Source organism: Diplotaxodon limnothrissa, linkage group LG1 (assembly GCF_057381915.1).
Source record: "Diplotaxodon limnothrissa isolate DT_005_m linkage group LG1, D_limnothrissa_male_GT1.1, whole genome shotgun sequence".
Taxonomy (NCBI): Eukaryota; Metazoa; Chordata; class Actinopteri; order Cichliformes; family Cichlidae; genus Diplotaxodon; species Diplotaxodon limnothrissa.
In genome coordinates, this window is record NC_140596.1 from 28,510,761 (window position 1) to 28,524,423 (window position 13,663).

At 38.2% G+C, this 13,663-nt stretch overlaps 1 protein-coding gene across 1 annotated transcript; it reads right to left on the reverse strand.

Moving 5' to 3' along the window:
* Positions 1 to 822: 822 nt before the first annotated feature.
* On the reverse strand, positions 823 to 12,197 carry ace2 (angiotensin I converting enzyme 2). The gene is made up of 18 exons (XM_085356633.1): positions 12,009 to 12,197; positions 11,771 to 11,929; positions 11,550 to 11,643; positions 10,774 to 10,917; positions 10,313 to 10,428; positions 10,041 to 10,146; positions 9,184 to 9,281; positions 8,847 to 9,019; positions 5,979 to 6,205; positions 5,144 to 5,288; positions 3,917 to 4,015; positions 3,581 to 3,703; positions 3,258 to 3,430; positions 2,615 to 2,673; positions 2,401 to 2,498; positions 2,203 to 2,319; positions 1,509 to 1,703; positions 823 to 1,050 (listed from the first exon to the last, which is right to left on the reverse strand). Exons 1-18 carry the CDS (start codon positions 12,195 to 12,197, stop codon positions 954 to 956), a joined length of 2,412 nt encoding a protein of 803 aa, XP_085212759.1. The 3' UTR covers positions 823 to 953.
* Between the last annotated feature and the right edge of the window lie 1,466 nt (positions 12,198 to 13,663).

Below are 13,663 nucleotides of genomic sequence, written 5' to 3' on the forward strand. Positions count from 1 at the left end.
GGCCCAATGCATTAACACAACCAAACATATTTAGAATTCTTTTTTAATAACACATCTCAGACGTCCTGGAAATCACACCTTTAGGCTTTGATTGTATAATATCAACTCATGCAAATGTACTACTCTCCTTTTCGCTTAATGGTCACTCACTGCTTGCGAAAGAAATGTCTTCTTTTTTTGTACACATGCGCAGCTGACAAGTAAAAAAAAGTTCCATTGGTAAACTGTGTAGCAGAATTTTTTTAATGCAACATTCATGTTTTTATTTGATCATTTTTCTTTAGCATCTAGGTGTATAATGACAAGATTTGATACTTTAGGAAATCTCTCAGGTTTGATATGAAAACACAGTAAACTAGACTAAAACGAAATGTGTGCTGTGATTGAAGTGTGCATTTTGACACGTAGGTGGCATCATCATAAATGTGACTTGAATTTGCCTAACTTTTTCAATTATGAACTTTATTTTTAAAATGATACTTTAAACCGGTTATTATTATTATTATTATTATTATTATTATTATTATTATTATTATTATTATTATTATTATTATTATTATTACCAAAACAGTTAAATATACATAATTGCACAGGTAAGTAAAAAGGGTTTCAAAAAGGGAGGTAAGGCAGTGTGTTAAACTTGTTACTTATTGTATCACAAAATACTGTATAATAACACTTTAATGACACTCACATGGAAGTATACTATGTAAATGTCAATTAAGGATACTGTTCATTAACAGGGTTATTCACTGTTGCCAATTAACAACCTTCAGCATAATGCTTCACATTTAGCACTGTTAATGTTCTGTTATTGTTGATTGGAGGCCATTCAGCACTGATGAAAGAAGAAGAGAACTTTTAAAGCTTTACTTTCCCATTTCTGGGAAGGCTATGAGATCACTGGACACAAGTACTGATCTTCCCTCTGATCTACTACGACAGCGGTAGACTCAGAATCCAGTTTGCTCATTGTCACTGTCATCATAGGCTTTGTTGTTTTGTCCATCAGTGGATGACTCATAGGGGTTCTCCACACCAGGTTTTTTCCTATAAACACAGAAAACAATATTCCTTAACATTATGCACATAATTAATTTAATTGGAATATTTTTATTTTACTCATTTAGTCACCAAGTCTATGTGAAGTCAAGATATCATTTGTGAAAACGGGCAGACTAAAGCTCTGATGGTAAAAACATACAACTGCATAGACAGACTTGTAATATCTACATATAATTAAAACACACATACACAACTCATCCTGTTAAACCTGCAGCTCGAAGTCTTCTCTTCACAGTTGAAACTGAGACTTGCAGAACAGCTTTAAATTTTAACCCATTTTATGTTCCCTGAAAAAGGCCTTTTTGTATAATTCTGAAATGTACATTATTTTTCAGTTATCAAGCTATTCATTGGACTTGAATGACTTGAATTGCAGTAAATAACTGGAAAAATTGAGCAGTTCTAAAACTTTTAACCGGTAGTGTATATTTGGGTCTACTCACTTCCTGCGCTCCTTGACACCAGAGACGACAAGGTAGACGCCGGCTACCACCACAATGCCCATAACCACACCAAATACCACCAGCCACACCTGCACAGGTTGCTCAGTGGGTGAGGCCAGTGTTGGTAGGATACCGGCAAACTCCAGAGTATTATCACCTAACTTGAAGGCGTCGTTGATCCGGCCTCGAGCTAACCTGGAATAGATTTTAAATGACTTTACTATTGCTTTACAACTCATAAACAGGCACAGGCGACATGACTGCCAGGTTGGTTATTTCAGGTGTAGCAGGAGGCAGTTAAATTACAACTCTTATAATAAAAAATAAAAAAAATAATATGTTATAAATTTATGCTGTTGTTATAGCTGTGCCAAGACATTTTTAAAAATATTTTAAAGAGTTTACAATTCATTTCATAAGAAAAAGGTTTGAGCCATAGTATGGATGAAAAGTCAGATGATCACCAAAGACACCCGCGACTAATCCTGTAAAGACCATGGATGTGTGAATAAATGAGCAATTTGATGGCAATTTGTGCCATGTTACTGAAGTTCAACATTTCCATCCAGCTAAAAACTGCAACTAAAAAGATTTTAAATAAATGAATTAGCTTGGCTACTGCAGCTACCTTAGGATGCTGAGCTCAGTGCTTTTGGATATTCTGTATTTAGCCACTCACGCACTTGATCCTCACCTGATGGCTTCCTTCAGCTCATTCTTTGGGATGAATTCAGTGGGTGTATTTGGGTTTTTGGCGAAAACGTAGAAAGAGATTCTGGGAGTCTCCTTATAGGTGATGACATTAGTTGTTCTGCATGTGCAAACAGAGAAAACTCAAACCAAACAATTTTTTTGTTTTGCTTAAAGCACAAAATATCGACCTCATACTGACGTGAAAGGAAGAGTCTTGTTCTTCTGGCTGTAGTACTGCCTCAAGGCATAAGCAATGTTGGCCCGGAACAGGTAAAGCTCATTGGCATTCCAGGGGTACTGAAACACATAAAAAAAGCAAAACAATGGGCATGACGTTAAACAGACAGTATTTAACTTCATAAGTGCAGAATTCCTGCAAAATTTCTAGCTCAATGACAATTTTTAGTACTCACAGCATCATCGCCCATTGCAGAATTTAAACTTAGTCTCACTTTAATTGAATATTCTGGATCTGTAATGGGAACAACAATCAGTTAAAGACATTTTAAAGATGTATACCTGTATGATAAATGTGCTCCAGCATATTACATTAACTAGCTTAAAGTCTAGAAATAAGGAAGAACAGATAGCTGTAGGGGTGAGGACCCAAAAGCTGACTTTTGATTTTAAGATTTTAAGAATCGATGAAAGCTTAAAGGCTAACAGGACCAGGAAAAGTGTGAGAAGTTAGGTGATAAATTAAGGACATATGGTTGGGAACAGAAGACTGTGACACTAATTAAAATGTTGTCTTATTTGAGTATAAAAAGCAAATTGTAAAAAAAAAACCCGGCATTTTGAAATCTGTATTATGCTGGACGATGACAACTAGATTCAAGTAAATTACTGTCAGTTCTAAAGTTTGTGTACAAATAATTCAATGCACTTTACACGTGCAAGTACAGACTACAGAGAGTTTCCTTCCCACATCCAGTCTTTTATCAAGTAGTGGCATCAGGAAGAGCGGTATCAATCTCAAGAAACACTAAATACTATTACTCCAGATAGATGATTTTAGTGCTAATAACTTTCATTTTGGGTATCTTTTGTACTTACATGGATCTTCACTCCAGCCTACCACCCTGTTGTGTTTCTTGTTATCTGCCTGCAACCACTCATAAAGTTTATGGAAATAGTCCAGCAGAGGTTGGGCATCCATCTTTGTGTCACCAGATATTGCTTGCAAAGCCCTGGTCCAAGACTTAGACCTTCCAAGTTCTAACATATTCCTAGAAGAAAACAATGAGGATGATGATGATGATAAATTATTCCACCACTTTTAGATGTGAAGAACAAAAAAGTAATACAATGTGCTAGAGCAAAATTGAAATCCTGAAGAAATGAAGAATGAAGAATGAAGAAAGGGAAGTTGTATGCACCTTAGCTTGGTTCCTGCTTCAATAGAATTAGTGATGTCACATGCAGACAGGTCGCCTGTGTGACCGGCCGCATCACAGAGCGCTTTTTGGAACTGAAACTGGTAGATGGTTCGTGTGAAGTACCTGGATCGAAAGCAGTAACAAATGGACACACACACACACACACACACACACACACACACACACACACACACACACACACACACACACGGGTTCAGTTTAAAGTGAACTGGGAACTGCACCAAATGGTCATAACTGCTATAATTTAAGAATTAAGTCAATCCACAATCTGCAGTGTTACTGACACAAAATGCAGCTTTAGATTGGGATTGTTACCTGATGAATGAATAGTCTCCAGACACATGGAACAGAGCGGGTGGGTCACAGTAAGTCTCATCTCTTGGCACTGGCTCCATCACCCCAACCATCTCTCTCCTATTAAAACAACACAGAATCAATAATACAAGCTGTCAGGCCTGCAGTGAAGCAGCTGCTAAACTGCACAAAATGAAGACCTTCTTTTATTTCTCTAGTTTTCAAGTCACTTCCCTACAGTTATGCCTGCTTTGTAATAACATTTCTGTTGTGTTTTTGTTGTAATTTTGCCCAGCTGCCAGCAGAACCAATCCACAATGGATTTTAACTTGAACAATTAAGATGTGGTTGAAGTGCTGACTTTAATTCGAAGGATTAACTACGGTTTTGCATTTACAGTTTAGGAGTTAGAGACAAAGGCAGAGGCAAACTTTTACATTTAAGGACTGTTATTAAAACTTGGATTAAAAACTCCTTTGTTCTTGGTGGCTGCTTGAAGTCTAAAACCCATGGAAATCAAAAACCGTGTCTTCACTTAAAATGTTCTCACAGGTCTTTATTGCATCAATATTCAGTTGCTGCATTGCATTTAATAACTACAAAGAAGGCTCTGTTGTGTTGAGATTAGGTGACTGGTTTGCACCTTGTTGTAAACTCTTTGCATTTCCAGTAAAGAAGGCACATCTACGTTATAGACTTCCATAATGGTACAATGACCTTCTTGAGAGTGTTGTGATGTTGTGGAGGAAACATTTTTGCCATGATCTCCTTTAGTTGTCTTCTGTGCTCTTTTAAGCCTTTTGGTGTTATCGAGCTGGCCTGTGTATTAATTCTTTTTAATAACTTTGATTTGGTCACTCCTATTCTTTTTAACAGGTTTATGTTGGTTTATTCAGCATAATTTGGCCTACTTTACTTTAAGTCTTTGAACATCAAATTGAGATTCTAGTGAAAAGCAGACAAATTTAAATTCAACACTTCAAATGAACTCTAAATCTTTGGATTCATTTTTCATGAAATTGAATTCTTTCTTTTTTAAAAAATGGCTGTAATTCCTAAGTTTGCATGAACAGTTTGCATTAAGTGCAAGAAATTCTGCACCTCATTTGCATATTGTTTGATTTTAAAATCTCTATAGGGATTTTAAAATCAGATGCAAAAAAAATAGTTTAAAAAAAGTATGAACCTAACTGTAATCTGATGACATTGAAGTAAACTTTATACTAAATATTGCATAACTCTGCTCACTTCATCTGCCACCAGCGTTGCATCCATTCATCCTTGGTGATGTTCCCTGCAAACACCTGCCACCTCCATTCCTCCAGCATGTAGGTGAAAGGCAGGGTGGCCACAATAGTGAGTGCCTGTTTCAGCAGAAAGTTGATCTCTGTGTCTGTAAAGCATTAAACACAAAGACAGTTTATGATTCAGAGTGAGAACGTAATTACATTTTACAAATGCTTTATTTTTATGTTTATGGCCTCTTTATCAGAGACTGTAAATCGATGACAGTTTGAATACCAGTTAGCATAAGGCTGCAGGTCATCTTATCCTGATATCGCATGTAGTGCTTAAGTTATCTTAACCCTACATTTAATAATCCAGACACATTGCAAAATTAAATCTGCAATAAATTTTTTTTTTTTTTGCTACGCAGAGGCAATAAAAACAAGGTCAACGTGTTCATAATATCTAAGTTCATGTTGACAACTTGGTTACTGGCCAACAGCTTATTATGCAACAAGGGGCAAGCATCAGGACAGAAAAATCAAGCCAGTGCCCAAATGCCAGAAACGGCAGTTCCTCAGGTTGTCCTTTGAGGTTGTCTGTAGAAGTGAGACACCAGCAATTGCGACTACCTGAGTTCTAATGTTGGGTATATATTGAATGCTCCTGTAAAATTGAGGGGACAGAAAACTAAAACAATGAGCTGAAAGAAGTTAAAATGCTGCATACAAAAACTGCAGAGTTAGGTGATTGCTCTCTGTAGCTTACTCGTTCACCTGTTTCTTGTTATTATAAATCTATTGGTTAAAGCAGCTTTAATGTTTTGAAGCACCAGTGCTGCCCGCAACGGCTGTACCTTGATCATAAACAAAGTCAGCAGGCAGGAGATTCAGGCTCTGTAGGTGTTTGGGTGTTGCAGCAGAGAGGGACATGATTTCTCCAACAGCCTCGTGGAAACCCTCATTGGCTCCGTCCCTCAGAAGGTAGGACAGGTTGCGGTAAGCCATCTGGTACTGGTTGTGTCCCATTTCATGGTGTGCTGTGAGGTAGTTGTCCATGTTAACCTGGGTGCACATCTTGATCCTGAAGATATCACGGGAGAAATGCTGATATCAGCAATTACATTGTGTGACAGAGACACTTCATACTACTGTGATCAGCGACCAGTAAGAGAGCAATAGTGAACTAAGTGAACTCCAATCACTAAAAGCAGAATAACTAATTAAAAAGAGGTAGAGGACTTCAGTTTTACACGCAAATTCTTTTCCTGTAATTTTAAACCAAACTGACACACGAGTAACTATAAAATTATTTTGCTTATTTTGCATTTTGAGAAACGTTATTCTAGGCAGTGTTGGGGAAATTATATGAATATTTTACAACCTAGACTTTGGTTATCTTTATCAGCAGAAAAGGATGATTCAGCGATTAAATAGCATCACAATATCAGTGTTCCAATAGGTTTATTTTTATGGCTATCATAATTCCCAGCTGCCAACTTGCTTTAACAAAAGTCGAACCTAGATAAATAGACAGATGGATAGATAAAGCAAAGGTTCTGAGCCACCTCTTGTTCTTCATGTCTTGCTAAGTTTTGCTAAGACAATGAGCATCAAATAACTGAAGTATGCAGGCTTGGAAATACAGTATAAATGGCAAACACAGAGTTTGTACAATTCGAAGGAGCTTGAAAGTCGACATCTTGTATATACACCTTTTTTCCTCTTGCCTAGGACAGCTTGAACTCTCTTAACAAGCTTTCTGTCATTTCTGTCAAGGTCCCTTTGCCGCCTTTCTTTCTGGCACTGTTAGCAACTTAGGTGTTCTCTTTGCCAGCTCCTTTAAGTTTGACAAGCAAGTATCCACTATAGTTAAATCTAGTTTCTACCAATTGCGTCAAATCTCCAAGGCCAAGCACTACATACCACACAAGGACCTTGAGAAACAAATCCATGCTTTTGTGACCTCTAGATTAGACTACTGTAATTCCCTTTACTTTGGTCTCCACTCCACCCTTCTTCATAGCCTTCTGACAAGGTTTGCCTCTATCACTCCAGTCTTTGCTGACCTGCACTGGCTCCCTGTCAAATACCGAATTGAGTTTAAAATTCTGTTGCTTACCTTTAAAATCATAAACAATACTGCACCGTGCTACTTCACTGAACTCCTTCGTCCATATACCCCTAGGAGAGCCATAAGATCATAATAATAAACTTAATAAACTGATCCGTAAGGCCAGCAATGTTGTGGGGATGGAGCTGGACTCCCTCAAGGTGGTGTCGGAGAGGCGGATGCTGTCCAAGATAAAGACAATGTTGGATAACACCTCCCACCCACTCCATGACATGTTGGTCAGTCACAGGAGCTCGTTCAGTGAGAGACTGAGATTACCGAAAAGCACCACTGAACGACACAGGAAATCATTCCTGCCTGTGGCCATCTCCCTGTACAACGCATCCACTTAACACACTGTTTGCTGCTACAGCTACACATGTTTCTTTTCCAACTATTTATTTATAAGTGACTTATGTATGTATGTATGTATATATATGTATATATTGTACTATTCTTAGTTAGCATATTGTCTGTCTTGTCTTAATGTTGGTTTAAAATGGAGCACTGTAACAAAAAATAATTTCCCCCAGGGATCAATAAAGTATTCTGATTCTGATTCTGATTCTGATCATCAGGACAATTACTCTTAGTGCAGCCTAGATCCCGGCTAAAGACCAGAGGTGACCGTGCTTTTGCCCTGGCAGCCCCGAGCCTCTGGAACAATCTTCCTGCTGCTATTTGCGCTTCTAAAATCTCAGATTTAAATCTTGGCATTTAAATCTCAGTTAAAAACGTACTTGTTTGACCGAGCATTTTCAGTTAGCTGGTGCACTTCCCCTATATTTTACCCTTATGTTACTTATCTTCCTACTAATGTCCCACTGCATAAATACCCCCACCTTATATTTATGAATACCCTGTAATTTTATCTTCTAAACCATGCTCTAATGTTTTACTTCTTACTCTGTCTGTACCTTTGGGGTTTTTTGTACTCTGTTATAGCCTTTCATAGCTATAACTGTTATAGCCTATCTTTCATCTTATGTTTTAACCTTGTTGTGAAGCACTTTGGTGTACCTTTGGTTTTAAATGTGCTATATAAATAAAGTTGTATTGCATTGTATTTCTTTGTGAAGTCTTCAGGAATAGTTCTCCAGGCATCTTGGAGGACATTCAAAGCTCTTCTTTGGATGTTGGCTGTTTTTTGTTCTGTTCTCTAAGGTGATCTCACACTGCTTCAATAATGTTAAGGTCCGGGCTCTGGGGAGACCAACCCATCACTGATAGTGTTCCATTGCATGCTTTTCAATCAATAAAGATTGATCCGGTACACTTTTACTTTATCCGAAGTGTGTTTGGGATCATTGTTGTTGCCAACCAGACAAATACCACATCCCACTGTGGATCAAAATCAGAGTCTCACTGTATCTCTCTACCGATCTCCTCTTTATATTTTGACACTGATTTGAACCAGAAAATTCACATATGGATTCATCGCTGCGTGAGATCTGCTAACACTGAGTTTCAATTTTACAAGGTGCCTTAAGAAATGTAAGTTTTGTTCTTTGCTAAGTTGTTAGTTGTCTGTAGATACAAAACTGGTTAACTCATAAAGAAATGACAGGTGTCTTAAGACTGTTGCACAGTAGTGTAGCTGTGTATACTCTACCTAAAGTCCTTTCTGTTTCCCATGTCCCAGGCTGTGGGGTGACAGACCACATTGCGTCCATCATCGGGATGTACAAACATAGAGTCAGTCCAGAAGTTGTCAAACATCTTGTAAAGGCCCACAGACATGAAGAACTTCTCAGCTTCTTGGAAAAGCTGAAGCTCGGTCCAACCCTGAAATTTAAGATGACAGGTAGGGAATTTCTGAGTATACATATTTATTTTCCATCCATCCACTCTATCTACCATAGGACAAGACACAGGGTACACCCTGGACAGATAACCCCAAGTCACAGGGCTGTCTTTTTTTTTTATATAAATAAAAGGTTCTGCAATACCTTGTCCACCATAGACTGACTGACATCGATATCTGGTTTGTCAGGATAGGGCACTGTTAGAGAATAAAGGTTGGTCCAGAATCTTCCCCACATGTCACCTGAACAACCAACAAATAAGAAAATTATTTTTTCATAAATTTTCTCCTTCTACAGCAGACTGTAGCTTTTTATATGTGCACAATGCATGTGGGTGGATCAGTTATCTCCAGCTAAAAGCCACATGTACAATATAATACGTGTGTTGGCATTATTTTTCTGTAGCACAGAGAGGTAGTGATAATACATGAACAGCAGAGGGAGACACACTTTCAGTTCTGAAATTATGAGACCTTGCATGAACTATCTGCTCTGTCAACAACATTTTTGTTGTTACAGTTTACAGATTACAGTTATATGTTGTCAATTACTCTTTTCTTGTCGTCAGGTATCCCACAAGCCCCATGAACAAAGACTCTACACTTAAACCAAGGATCAAATAAGAAAATATTACAGAAAGTGCAGACATGAGGGAGAAATGATAATAGGGGGAATCAAATGTAATACCCCGCCCCCACACACACACTCAAACGTTTTCTTTAAAAGTTATTTGTAGCCTGATAATCAGAGAGGACAGGAAGTGAAGATCTTAATTTTCTGTATATGACGAAACAGATTTGAATCTTGACTCTTTCATGATAATGATAAGCTCCTGATGCCGCTCTCAAATTTGTTTCGCAACTGTGCTGAATTTATGCCAAAAACACCAACTCTGTAAAATTAAAGCATATAAAAAATGTAATTATGAGAGTAGTAGGTGGATATTTAATGTCAGTGTCTTTGGTTTCATTATTAGCTTTGAAACCAGAAACAAAACATACCCAGCAAGTGGGCTGGGAGAAATCCATCTGAATCAATATGCCCTGGATAGACCTCCATAAGCTTGGCTCTCACATAGGCATGCAGCTCCTTGTATAAAGGCAGGATCTGTGGGGGGGGGGGGGGGAAACCCCAGTGTATTATTCTTGTTACAATTATTATAAATAATTTATGTTAATTACGTCACACAGTCAATAACCAACTGCACATTCTAACTGTCTTTAACACAGAGGCACTGAAGCGTGAAGCATGCGTCACACAGACATGGACGTACCTGTTTGTATATTACACGGACATCTTCCATTAACTCATCGCCTGTGTAATGGTACATGATGTCGTCCTCAAGAGTCTCATAGTTGTATCTCCAGTAAGCGCCATAGTCTTCAAAACCTGCACACAATAAGCGTTTGTGTCAGAGATCGAGAAAAAACACCAAATTAAATGCTTTTTTACATTTTTTGGTGTTTTTAGCATTGATGGTAATCACACTTATAAAGCATAATGTAAGATATGACACTACTAGTGTTACATGAGCGAGATGCTGCCAAAGCAAAATTAGACCTCAGTGGGGGAGGAGTGGTCATGATCGCTGAACACTATCAGCTCTTGTCTCACTATCTTCACTGAGAATCAGTTTATATCTCTACAGGTCCCTGATAAAGTTAGAGTCTGCATCAGGACACACCGCAATGAAGCTTGTCTGTTATTCATTATTTTTTCATATTAGTTCCTCACCATTTAGCTTGGCAGCTTCATTCTTCAGATCCACGTAGTCTTCGTAGAGAGGTCTCATCCTCTTTCCTACTTCTTTCCTCCAGCCCTCCCACACATGGAGACGTTCGTCATAGTTTCGACTAGTGGCCATTATTTCGTCCAGTCCTGTAAACAAGTAAAGACACAGAGCGGTGTCAGGGCAGGCTCACACTGAAGTGAGAAAACAGAAAAATGCCCATATTCTCCCCCCAAAAAACTAAACTAAACAAAAAGAAAAAAAAGTAAAGTTGGGTTTGTTCCTGTATCCATTCTGACACTGATCAAGAACAGGTGTGCGCCTTGGGCAAGTATAGGCAGTCCATTACAGGCTTAAAAAAGACAGACAACCATCCACACTCACATTTACACCTACGTCAAATTTAAAATCGCAAATGCATCTAACAGGGAATTCTATTGGATCACGGGAAGAAAGTCAAGAACCCGGATAAAAGCTGTGCAGGGCAAACAGAAAGGCCCTCACCAGGCCACAACATTCAAACCCAGAGCCTTCTGACTGTGAGGAGATAGCGATGAATTAGTGCTATTTTATTATTTTATGATGATTTCATTTACTAATCACACGTGGAGCTGCCCGCTGCTGCGGTCCCTTGTGACGAAAGTAGCTTTACTGCAACAAATACAAACTTTTGTCCCAAACAGACACATTTTCATCTTCTTAGCGAATAAACTGCTCTCCCTGTCTTTGACAGCAGCAGGCAGCCACTTCACTACAACAGGTCCTAATAAGGAGAGCTTACCTGGCTCCAAAGTCAGACAGTTAAGCGGGTTGTCAAGCATACACACTGTGGCTGTGCTGTAGATTGTACTCATCTCACTCATGACTTTATTCAGCTACAGGAAGATATGAAAGAATACACAGCGATAAAATGTTTCATTTGGTGTGGAAGACTACTATATCTGTGCAGTTTGTCCAAATGAAAATTTGCCAAAGTTGAATTTAATATTTAAATAGTCTTACATGTGCAGCTTTATCTGCGGACAAAGCACCAGAGCCTTTGTCTTGTAGGGAAATGAGCTGTAATTTGATTTCCAGGTCGTTGACCTGGTCGATGGGGTATTTCTGGGACTCTTCAGACATTCTGTTGTAAAACGTGCCCCAGATCGCTCCCTGTTCTGCCTGTGGAGAATAACTTCAGGTTTTATTACTCAGTAACAAAATAACCACATTTTAAAGTAAGTGTTTTCCAAGTGCTGACCTCTTTGTCTGCGTTCTCCTGTGTGATGTTGGTGTTGTAGGCCCATGATGCCAGCGAGTACTGGTACATAAGGTCACTCGCCTCCTTGTCAAACCTGTCCAGGAACTCCCTCGCCTGGCTCTCCACGTCTGACTGAGCAGAAACAGCACAGGACACGGCCAGGAGCGTTACAAGGATCCTCGGAGACATGCTGGCTGCTTCAGCTCCACGCAGACAAACTCTCACTGAGAGGGAAGGACTCTGTTATACAGTTTCATTAACCTTCTGTGCTGCCTTGGCCTTTGGACAGTAGAGCCATAACGGAGGGTGTATCTGAGTTTTCATTTACAGATACAATGTTTCAGAGAAGCAGCAAACATCAGTGGGACGTCTTCACAAGAGGGGAAGTCTTAGTTTTGCTTTGATAATTATCAAGATCTTTTGTAAGCTGTACAATTAGTTACATGTGCACAAAATGTGCTGTTTTGATGGGGCCACTTCCTCAAAGGTTTTATATACTTTGGCTGGAAGTGAAAAGGTTGTTGTTATGAACAAGACATCAGTCTTATCTTAATTTTGTATACTTCATTTTGTTTTACTTCATTATTTATTATTACTTCACTTTATTACTTCTCCTTTTTGGCTTTTTTCTTGTGTCTTTAATAAGTTTATTAAGTTCATGTTGTTTATTTTACTTCCCATTTGGAAAAGAAATAGAAAAAACTTATAAAAGACTTGCATCAGCTTTAGCTTGCTTCATATATAAATCATATAAGGCTTATATGAATTACTCATGAAAGTGGCCACTTTCTCATTACTTTCATATATTGTTGTAGGAAGTATCCAAAACATACAAGTTTCATTTATATAATTTTTCAAGGGATCTTATATCTGCTTTCACTCTTGTATGCTTTTCATACAAGTTCAACACAAGAGAGATACAAACTTTATAAGATTTATATATATCTTTTCCGTATGGGATTCTTGTTGCTTTATGTGCTCTTTTAATCTCAGAACCCCAAAATGCAATTATTTTCTGAGGTAATTTTACATGTAAAGCAGAAAAACAGAACACAGTAGCTTTAGATGAGCCTGAAACCACTTTATCAGTTGGTGACGAATTTCCGAGCACTAGATAAAATTGCAAGTCATGCGCTGTTAGGTCTTAAATACAGATAAGTAATCAGCCATAAGGACAAAGTTTATGCCATATTTATGTTTATTACTAACTCCAAAGATTATTTAATACTTTCTGGCTTTCTCTGCTACAAACCAATCAATAATTGACTAAAACATCGGTAAAATAACAAGATAAAAGCCGTCTGAATTGTTACTGCATCGACAGCAGCAAATTCGACTTTCGAAAGACTTTCTGGTTGAGACTTGGGCTATTCTGAGGAAAGCTTGATTTTGAATGTTACATTTGTTATTTACTTCTGCTATTAAAGTGGCAGTTTCCAAATAAATGTTTCTTCCTTAGCAGTAATTTGAAACACTGGTGCAACAGTGCCCTCCTATGGAAACTAGCGGCATTACAGCACTTTCAGCACTTCTTTCCGTCTCGCGGTTAAAAAATATTTAGATCCTCATGAACCCTAAAAATCGGAGGCTTTATTGGTACTTCCTCCTGTCTACACTCGGAGGGAATCTATTCTATCAACAATTTAGACATAAAA

Bases quoted from the DNA above. Each gene is read 5' to 3' on its own strand.
- ace2 (XM_085356633.1), bottom strand. From the start codon at position 12,197: ATGTCTCCGAGGATCCTTGTAACGCTCCTGGCCGTGTCCTGTGCTGTT. The intron at 3,431-3,580 runs GTGCATACAACT...GTTTTCTTCTAG, and splicing joins GAAGCAGGAACCAAGCTAAG to GAATATGTTAGAACTTGGAA. The intron at 1,704-2,202 runs GTGAGGATCAAG...AATCTATTCCAG, and splicing joins GAGCTGAAGGAAGCCATCAG to GTTAGCTCGAGGCCGGATCA.